At 39.0% G+C, this 10,927-nt stretch overlaps 1 protein-coding gene across 1 annotated transcript; it reads left to right on the forward strand.

Moving 5' to 3' along the window:
• The first annotated feature begins 4,601 nt into the window (after nucleotides 1-4,601).
• LOC145628056 (uncharacterized) lies at nucleotides 4,602-5,513 on the forward strand. Its single transcript, XM_081680382.1, has 3 exons — nucleotides 4,602-4,989; nucleotides 5,072-5,143; nucleotides 5,241-5,513. Exons 1-3 carry the CDS (start codon nucleotides 4,603-4,605, stop codon nucleotides 5,511-5,513), a joined length of 732 nt encoding a protein of 243 aa, XP_081536508.1. The 5' UTR covers nucleotide 4,602.
• Nucleotides 5,514-10,927: the final 5,414 nt, after the last annotated feature.

The raw sequence follows: 10,927 nt of genomic DNA on the forward strand, positions 1-10,927 counted from the left end.
GTGCTAACACTTTTCAACATTAAGTCGAAGCATGGGTGGACGGACATCAGTTTTACTTCTTTGTTGACCGCATTAAGTGATATGTTGCCTGATGGGAATGAAATTCCTAAGTCTTATTATTACGCAAAGAAGCTCATGTGTCCCTTTGGTTTGGAGTATAAGAAGATACATGCATGTCCTAATGACTGTATTTTGTATCGAAATGAGTATGAAAAACTGCAGGAGTGTCCACGATGCAAGCGGTCGCGGTACAAGCGCATGAGTTGCAATCCTGGCACGGAGGGACCTCCTGCTAAGGTGTTGTGGTATCTTCCCATTATTCCAAGGTTTAAGCGTCTGTTATCAATACCAAAAGACGCTAAAAACTTGAGGTGGCATGCAGAGGGAAGAAAGAAAAACAGAATGCTGAAGCATCCAGCTGACTCTCCACAGTGGAAGAACATTGATTTGAAGTTTGAGGAATTTGGTAATGAAGTCAGAAATTTAAGGCTTGGGTTGTGCACGGACGGGATGAATCCATTTGGCACTCTTAGTACCCAACACAGCACATGGCCGGTACTTTTAGTGATTTATAATTTGCCTCCTTGGCTGTGCATGAAACGTAAGTATGTAATGCTTTCATTGCTAATAACTGGTCCTAAGCAACCTGGAAACGACATAGATGTTTACCTTGCGCCGCTTATTGACGACTTGAGAAAGATGTGGGACGAAGGGGTTTCCGTTTTCGATGCTCATCAGAACGAGATGTTCACATTGCGTGCAACCCTTATGTGGACCATGAATGACTTCCCTGCATATGGCAACTTGTGTGGGTATAAGGTCAAAGGGAAAAAAGCATGCCCCATATGTATTGATGACACATCAAGCGTATACCTGACTCATTCTTACAAAGATGTGTATCTACGGACTCGAAGGTTCCTTAGGCGTGATCACCCGTACCGTAGGCAGAAAAAGGCTTTCGATGGAACCGTGGAAGAGGATAATGCGCCTAGACCATTGACTGGTGCTGAGATTAGTGCTCGAGTGAAAGGGATACAAACGGTGTTTGGAAAATCAGAAAAAACTGTGGTCTCAGCTGCTCTGTTTAAGAAAGAATCAATCTTTTAGAAGCTGCCGTACTGGAGAGAACATGACGTTAGGCATTGTCTTGATGTGATGCATATAGAGAAGAATGTGTGTGATGATCTTTTGGGGACGCTTATGAATATCCCAGGCAAAACAAAGGACGGAAAGGGTGCACGGTTAGATTTGCAAGAGATGGGGATTCGTCCAGAATTGTGGCCTCAAGAAAAGGTCAGAAAGGGAAAGGAGCCGAGAATAGAAGATGAAAGTGTTTCGAAAAAAGGGAAGGAGAAGAGCAAGGGAAAGGGAAAGGCCAAAGATGCGTCAAAGAATTATTTACCCCCGGCTTGCTATACATTGTCAAGGGTAGAGAAACGTATGTTTTGTGCATGTTTGTACGGCATTAAGGTTCCATCAGGGTACTCATCTAACATGAAAAGATTTGTAACCTTAAATGGAGAATTGAAGCTGACAAGTATGAAATCCCATGATTGTCACATTATGATGCAAGTATTCCTACCGATTGCAATCCGTGGAATTCTACCGAAACACGTGAGGGAAGCGATTACAAGCCTTTGTTCGTTTTTCAATACAATTTGTAGCAAAGTTCTTGATCCTTGTACACTAGATGCTTTGCAAGCTGATGTGGTTGTGACTTTGTGCAAATTTGAGATGTATTTCCCACCCTCATTTTTTGACATAATGGTTCATCTGGTTCTTCATTTGGTGCGTGAGATTAAGTTGTGCGGTCCAGTGTTCATGAGGTGGTGCTACCCTTTTGAAAGACACATGGGTACATTACAAGATAAAGTACGGAACCGAGCTCACCCTGAAGGAAGTATAATGCAAGGGACATTGGGTGAGGAGATAGGTAACTTTGTGGCGGACTACATAGCCCTTGCTCAACCTATTGGTCTTTCTACTTCTCGACATGAAGGTAGACTTGATGGTCATGGCACAATTGGGTCGAAACGAATGTCACCAGACCGAGATCAGTTCTTACAAGCACACCTTTATGTGTTGCACCATGTTTCAGATGTGCACCCATATTTAGACGAGCACATGGCTTGTTTGCGTGCCGAATTTCCATCCAAAGGTGAAAGGGCACTTATGCAGTTGCATAATAAGAAATTTGTTGATTGGTTTTGTGAACGAGTAATGAGTGGATTGAATGATACTAATGTGACCGATACAGTACGGTGGCTTGCGTACGGTCCCAGGGATGATGTCCGTTCATTTGAGGGATATGACATCAATGGGTACACTTTTTGGACCGAGGCTCGTGATTTGAAATCTTCCTCCACCCAAAACAGTGGTGTAACTCTTGTGGCATCGTCAAGGGAGTTTGCAAGTTCTAAGGATAAATCACCTGTCGATGCAGAGTTGTCATACTATGGTCGAATTCAAGAAATATGGGAGCTTGATTATTGTGACTTCACGGTTGCTTTTTTCAAGTGTAAGTGGGTTGATAATATCAGGCGAAACGTCAAACATGAGGACTTTACTCTTGTAGATCTTGGCCACTTGAATGATAGTGCGGAACCATTTATCCTTGCATCTCAAGCTAAGCAAGTGTTCTACGTAACTGACCCAATGGATTCAAAATGGTCTATAGTGCTAGCTGGCAAAAGAAGAATCCTAGGCATTGGAGATGTTGAGGATGAGGAAGAATATGATGCGTTTGATGATTCAGCACCTTTCATTGTTCCTAGACCTGGAGTACTAAATGACATAGACAACGAAGCAGGTTATATGCGATCAGACCACAACGAAGGAATTTCAGAATGAGGTAGTTTGATTAAAAGTTAGTAATGGTTTCATTGCAAATATAGTTTAGTTATCATGTATATAGGAGCATAAGTCAGCGAAAATGATATATTTGTAGTTTGAAATTGCCTAAGTGTACTCATTATCATGCATATACAAGGTTATAGGACCATAAGTAGGTGAAACTGGCATAAATAGCTTCTACTTAACCCAACTCCTTTGTTTTGTGTATGAACTAACATTTATTCATTCTAACAACCTATTTTCCATATGTAGATTGAAATTGGCATTTTGTACTCATTATCATGCATATACAAGGTTATAGGACCGTAATAAGTAGGTGAAAATGGCTAAAATAGCTTCTACATAACCATAATAACTATCATGCATATACTTTACTATACACTAATATTGTTTTATGATTGCTTTGACAGGTGCTTATATCTCATGGCGGACGATCATGATCCTCGTTTGGTAGAGGACATTGACGATGATGAGTATGAGGACGAGTACGAGGATGACGACTCCGATGATAGTGATGCTCCTTATGATGTGAATAAGGAGGATGACTTGGGTGAGCCAGAGGATCAGGCTCAAGATGAGTTCGAGCGTAGGCTTGACGATTTTGAAATGTTAGCTGAACGTGCACCGGCCATTGAAAATACAGCACGTGAGATTGTTGGTGAGAACCCGACTCCTGAAAGTCAAGGCCAAGGACAAGATGAAAACAACACAGGTGGTGGAGGGGGGGAAAAGGCACTGGCTGAAAGAAAAACAAGGGGTCCGACGAGAAGCTTTAAGAAACCGGACGGTCCCATGGTCTTGGAGTATGACAACAAAGGCCAACCGGGGCCCAAATGGCGTCGACAATATGCTAATCAAGTTGGCTTATGTTCGCGGAAAATCCCCATTACACTTGTAATGCGGCAAGTACCTCCGGGTTTGATTCAAGCATTTTGGGATGATACAAGGGTAAGTGTGTTTTTGGCACATTTAGACAATTTTAGATACCTTAACCTTATGATTGTTTTTAAATAGAAACCAATAATCGGTTTTAATTTGTGCTTGCAGAGGCAGTTTTCTATTCCTAATGATCCCAAGAAGAAAAGGGTGTTTGTCTCTTTATTAGGGGAAAGATTCAGAGGCTTTAAGACCAAGTTGACTAATCGGTGGATCCATAAGAAGAAGAAGGTGCAAACAAAGAAGAAGAATGCCAAAGAGGATAACCGTCTCCCGTGGAAAATATGGCCGACCGTGTCAAAAGATGATTGGGAAGAGTTCGTTAGAATGAAGAGTCAAAAGAAAGCCATTGTAAGTTTGTGTAAATCTGATGTCAATTGAATAATAGCTTGACACTTTTTGTATTAATGAGACTAACATTTTTTGTTTTGTAGGAACTTCGAGAGCAAAATCAAGCGAATGCAGAAAAGAAGGAATACGTCCATCGTATGGGTCCTAAGACTTTTGCTGAAAAGAGACCTGAGTGGGCCGCTTTGGGTTTATACCCTAAAGCGCTTCTAGTGGCATCGAAGGAACCCTCTAGTTCCACGATCACTACCTTGGTGAGTCGTGCCGGTGATTTCTTTTGTTCTCTCCATTCGTTTGATAAGAAAACCGGAAAATGGTTCATCAAGGGTCCGGAAGCCAAAAAACTGGCGGATAAGCTAGTAAGTTACCTATGAATTGTTGAAATTAAGTCACTTTTGCATCTAACCATTAAATGTTTTACTGACCTCATTTTTCCTTATGCTATAGCTTGAGCACACTCAAGAGATGGTGGAGGGCAAATTTGAACCAAGTATTGAGAATGACCCTTTCACCATGGCTTTGGGAAGGCCATACCATCCAGGACGAGTAGTAGGTTCGGGAGGGTCATTGCTTGGATGGAATAAGGTGATGGGTCCCGAATACACAAAATCGGGTACATCTCGAGCCAGTGTTAACTCACCGGGGGAGTTGGATGCCAAGGTGGCATCAATTAAGGAACAAGTACGCAACGAGATAGTTGGTGAATTGAATGCTTGGGCGAAGCTGATGAACTTACCGACTTTGCCGTTTCTCACTCGTACCCCGGTCGACTCATGTTCTGAACCAAAAGGACAAGGAGAAGGTGATAGACATGGAGGAGATGAGATACGTGGTGAAGATGTGTCACCTCAGGTAAAATCAACTGGGTTATTAAAAGTTTTAAAATACCGATTTAATTGAGATTTTAGGTGCAATGATTGATGTACTGTTGTAGGTTCCTACTCCTACACATGCGGACTCGAGGGAGCTTGAAAATCCAACACCGCATGAATTTCCAGAGTTACAGGTAATTTGTAACCCTCTACCTTAATGAATTTTGTTATAACTATGCTGTTGTAAAAGTCCTACTTAACTATCTTCTTTTTATATATTTACTTGTGTAGGAAGACACCCGGTGTGCACTTCTAGCCCCGGGGCATGCAAATAGTACCGTGTTGAGTTTGGTGGCGTATGGTAGTGCCCAACCGACGACGGGTGCTACGGCGGGGCCACATCATTACTCGGTTGGGATCGATTCAGTGGTTGCGGGGTTCGAAGACATCCCACTACCCGTACCGATAGAGGAGGTTGAGATAACAGCACTTTGGCAAGCTGTAGGTAGCTTCGTTGATTGGCCACGTGCATGGGTGAAGTTGATTAATAAGGAGGTAAATTAGCTACTCACTTGACTATTTTCTTCATTTCTCAACTTTTAAACTACTTGCATCTCAAAACAACTCATAATCACATATTTATAAGTGTTTGTCATTTGAAATTACATAAAAATCGCCAAGTTTTAAGTTTTTGGGTCAAATTCATAAAAAAAAGCCATTTTGACCCGAAATGGCTACTCACTTGCCTATTTTCTTCATTTCTCAACTTATAAACTCCTTGCATCTCAAAACAACTCATAATCACATATTTATAAGTGTTTGTCATTTGAAATTACATAAAAATCGCCAAGTTCTAAGTTTTTGGGTCAAATTCATAAAAAAAAGCCATTTTGACCCGAAATGACTACTCACTAGCCTATTTTCTTCATTTCTCAACTTATAAACTCCTTGCATCTCAAAACAACTCATAATCACATATTTATAAGTGTTTGTCATTTGAAATTACATAAAAATCGCCAAGTTCTAAGTTTTTGGGTCATATTCATAAAAAAAAGCCATTTTGACCCGAAATGGCTACTCACTTGCCTATTTTCTTCATTTCTCAACTTATAAACTCCTTGCATCTCAAAACAACTCATAATCACATATTTATAAGTGTTTGTCATTTGAAATTACATAAAAATCGCCAAGTTCTAAGTTTTTGGGTCAAATTCATAAAAAAAAAGCCATTTTGACCCGAAATGGCTACTCACTTGCCTATTTTCTTCATTTCTCAACTTATAAACTCCTTGCATCTCAAAACAACTCATAATCACATATTTATAATTGTTTGTCATTTGAAATTACATAAAAATCGCCAAGTTCTAAGTTTTTGGGTCAAATTCATAAAAAAAAAGCCATTTTGAGCCGAAATGGCTACTCACTTGCCTATTTTCTTCATTTCTCAACTTATAAACTCCTTGCATCTCAAAACAACTCATAATCACATATTTATAAGTGTTTTTCATTTGAAATTACATAAAAATCGCCTAGTTCAAATTTTTTTTTTTTAAAAAAAATAAGCAACTTCCGCCGCACCGGGACACCCGAGGGAGCCGCCCCCGCTGCCGGAACAGCAAAGGCAGCCCCAACGAGGCCACAGCAGCCCCGACAGGTGGCTGCCAAGGCTGTAGCAGCCACGGCAGGTGGCTGCCAGACTGCTGCAGCCTCGGCAGCAGCCTGCCTGGGCTGCTGCAGCCTCGACAGGCGGCTGCCATGGCTGCTGCAGCCTCGGCAGGTGCTGCTACAGCCATGGCAGCCGCCTGTCGAGGCAGCAGCAGCCCAGGCAGGCTGCTGCCAAGGCTGCAGCAGACTGGCAGCCACCTGCCGTGGCTGCTACAGCCTTGGCAGCCACCTGTCGGGGCTGCTGTGGCCTCGGCACGGGCTGCCTTTGCTGTTCCGGCAGCGGGGGCGCCTCCCTCGGGTTTCCCGGTGCGGCTGCCGTTGCATTTAAAAAAAAAAAAAACAATTTAAGCAATTTTCATCATTTCATCAAAAAGTAGCCATTTTGAGCCGAAATGGCTACTTACTTGCCTTTTTTCTTCATTTCTCAACTTAAAAACTTCTTGCATATCAAAACAACTCATAATCACATATTTATAAGTGTTTGTCATTTGAAATTACATAAAAATCGCCAAGTTCTAAGTTTTTGGGTCAAATTCATAAAAAAAAGCCATTTTGACCCGAAATGGCTACTCACTTGCCTATTTTCTTCATTTCTCAACTTATAAACTCCTTGCATCTCAAAACAACTCATAATCACATATTTATAAGTGTTTGTCATTTGAAATTACATAAAAATCGCCAAGTTCTAAGTTTTTGGGTCAAATTCATAAAAAAAAGCCATTTTGACCCGAAATGGCTACTCACTTGCCTATTATAAGTGATTGTGAGTTGAAACTTATTATTTCTCAAACTATTTCAGATTTCAAATGGAAGCAAAACTTCAAAGAGAAAGAGGGTGGAGAAGCCTAAAAGAATTGATCAACCTAAGAAGAAGCTTAGTGAACAACAGTCCAAGAGTGAACAAGCGTCGAAGTTGCACTCTTCGAAAGGTTCACCCATGCCACCTACTCCAATTGTTGAAGACATTGTTCTTCAATCGCTCTCTACTGACATGACCTTTCTTCACAACCGTGCTTGTCATTTGGTCGATCCCATGGAAGTTGCACTTCCTAAGGCAATGTTCCACTATGATGAGGATGCAATTGCATGGATCAGCAAAGAAGATGTGAAGGAATTTCTACGTGGTGCAAAGCTTAACATTTCCCTCATTCAAACATTCATGAGGTACTTCAATGCCTACATAAAGTTCATACTTTTTTCAAGTTATTCAAATTGGTGGTGATTATCCTACATCTGATAAATTAATCAATGTTCATGCACGCAGAGCACTACAGGAGCACTTAACTGACACTGATTCTCCGTGTAAAGTTGGGTGGTTATACCCCGAGCAGTTATCCACTACTAAAATCATAGGCAATCCCCATGACGTGTTGTACTATGTTGAACAGAGTATAAGGGAATCAACGCGTGCGGGAGACAAGTTCATATTCGCCCCATGTTATAGAGAGTATGACTAACCATGTCAAATTCAATCGATTTGGCCTCATTATATGTTGACTCCTAAATATTAATTACCTTGTCTATTGTGAACTTATGTAGGGAGCATTGGAGCCTCATGGTGATTTGTAATTCCACTAACACAATTCATCACCTTGATTCAGCTCGATCATCGGAGAAGTGGCTCGTGAAGTCTATATTGCAAAAGTAAATATATATAGCAACCTATAGTGATGATTATTGCTAATAATAACTAATTTAGTAATCATACGACTAATCAAATTTGATTGTATTTTTTATACTACAGTGTTATGAAGAAGCTACATTGTCGTGCTCCAAAGGGTCCAACATGGAAGACACCGTTGGTAATTTACATGATATTATTGTGATTATCTTGAAAATCTATGGTAGTAAATATTTGCTCATTTCCTTTGCATGTTTCACTGATGTGATTTGTTTGTCATATGCTAGTGCGCACAACAAGAGAATGGACTTGATTGTGCTTTGTATGTGATGAGATTCATGCTTGACATTGTGACTCATTGTACGGACACTCAACAGCTTGATGAGGTAAGTCCTAAAATTTCTTGAAATGCTATATTGATGTGATTTCTAGCCTTAGACACCTATTATCCAACAATGACATGTTATGAGAAACAAAAAGGCTATTTCACAAGAAAGGTAGAAAATGGGTTGAATAGAAGTCATATGGGCCATATTAGGGCCATTTTGTGTTAATATGCTCTTTTGATGTGATTTCTTTCCTTATACACCTATAACTAGATAATATTGACATGTTATGAGATAAATAAAGTTCATTTAATAAGAAATGTAGGAAATGGGCAAAGTAAGGTCATATAGGCCATATTCGGGCCATTTTGGGTAAAAACCGTCATAAACCTTAATAAAATGCTCTCCTATATAATTTTAGGGCTTACACACATACAACTACCCAACATTGACATGTTATGAGAAATAAATAGTTCATTTGATAAGTAATGTAGAAAATGGCTGGGCTACATAGAAGTCATATAAGCCCTATTTGGGCCATGTTGAGTAAAATGCGTTGTTAAACTTCTTGAAATGCTATATTGATGTGATTTCTAGCCTTAGACACCTAATATTATCCAACAATGACATGTTATGAGAAACAAAAAGGCTATTTCACAAGAAAGGTAGAAAATGGGTTGAATAGAAGTCATATGGGCCATATTAGGGCCATTTTGTGTTAATATGCTCTTTTGATGTGATTTCTTTCCTTATACACCTATAACTAGATAATATTGACATGTTATGAGATAAATAAAGTTCATTTAATAAGAAATGTAGGAAATGGGCAAAGTAAGGTCATATAGGCCATATTCGGGCCATTTTGGGTAAAAACCGTCATAAACCTTAATAAAATGCTCTCCTATATAATTTTAGGGCTTACACACATACAACTACCCAACATTGACATGTTATGATAAAGAAATAGTTCATTTGATAAGTAATGTAGAAAATGGGCTACATAGAAGTCATATAAGCCCTATTTGGGCCATGTTGAGTAAAATGCGTTGTTAAACTTCTTGAAATGCTATATTGATGTGATTTCTAGCCTTAGACACCTAATATTATCCAACAATGACATGTTATGAGAAACAAAAAGGCTATTTCACAAGAAAGGTAGAAAATGGGTTGAATAGAAGTCATATGGGCCATATTAGGGCCATTTTGTGTTAATATGCTCTTTTGATGTGATTTCTTTCCTTATACACCTATAACTAGATAATATTGACATGTTATGAGATAAATAAAGTTCATTTAATAAGAAATGTAGGAAATGGGCAAAGTAAGGTCATATAGGCCATATTCGGGCCATTTTGGGTAAAAACCGTCATAAACCTTAATAAAATGCTCTCCTATACAATTTTAGGGCTTACACACATACAACTATCCAATATTGAAATGTTATGAGAAAGAAATAGTTCATTTGATAAGTAATATAGTAAATGGGCTATATAGAAGTCGTATAGGTAATATTTGATTAAATACATATTTTTTGCCTAATTAATTATTTTTAAAATAATGTTTTTGTATTTCAAGTTTTGCAAGGTCCAAATGGATGGTCCGTTGACAATCAAGGAGCTTAATGAAGTTCGTGACATGTTGGCGTCTTTCATCACCTTCAACATGTAAATGGCATGCATTGTAATTGTAAATTATTTATGTTAACTTTTGAAATATATATAACTTATTATTCATTATATATGTGTACTTACTATTATTTGTATATATGTAAGCAACTTTTTTTTTTTTTTTTTTTTTGTATTGCGTTTGGGAATATTTATATCTATATATATATATAATTGAATTCTTGTATCTAATATTATTTTTGTATATAATAATTAATAATATTATTATTAGTTATTATAATAATAAAATTATTAATTATTATATTTAATATAATTGCTGGAATTACAGGGTATTATTATTGCAGGTTTTTTTTAAAAAATATTATTGCACGATGGAAAAAAAAAACGAAAAAAAAAATATACAAAAGGCACCGGTTAGGCAGGAACCGGTGCCTAAACTATCCACCACCCAAAAAAAAAAATGGCGGGAGAGCAGTATTAGGCACCGGTTAACCGGTGCCTATTTCACCCTATGGCACCGGTTAACCGGTGCCTATTAAACCCTATGGCACCGGTTTTGAACTGGTGCCAAATAGGGGGTTTTTGGCACCCCTCAAATAGGCAGCGGTTCAAACCGGTGCCTTAGATCGGGTTTGAACCGCTGCCTAATGCGTTTTTTCTACTAGTGTATTATTTTCACATCTCATCTTTTTACTATTTTGACTCGACTTCCGACGCTCCAAGCTCAAATTTCCGACGTCT

The sequence above is a fragment of the Chenopodium album genome, chromosome 4, assembly GCF_948465745.1.
Source record: "Chenopodium album chromosome 4, dcCheAlbu1.1, whole genome shotgun sequence".
NCBI classification, from domain to species: Eukaryota; Viridiplantae; Streptophyta; class Magnoliopsida; order Caryophyllales; family Amaranthaceae; genus Chenopodium; species Chenopodium album.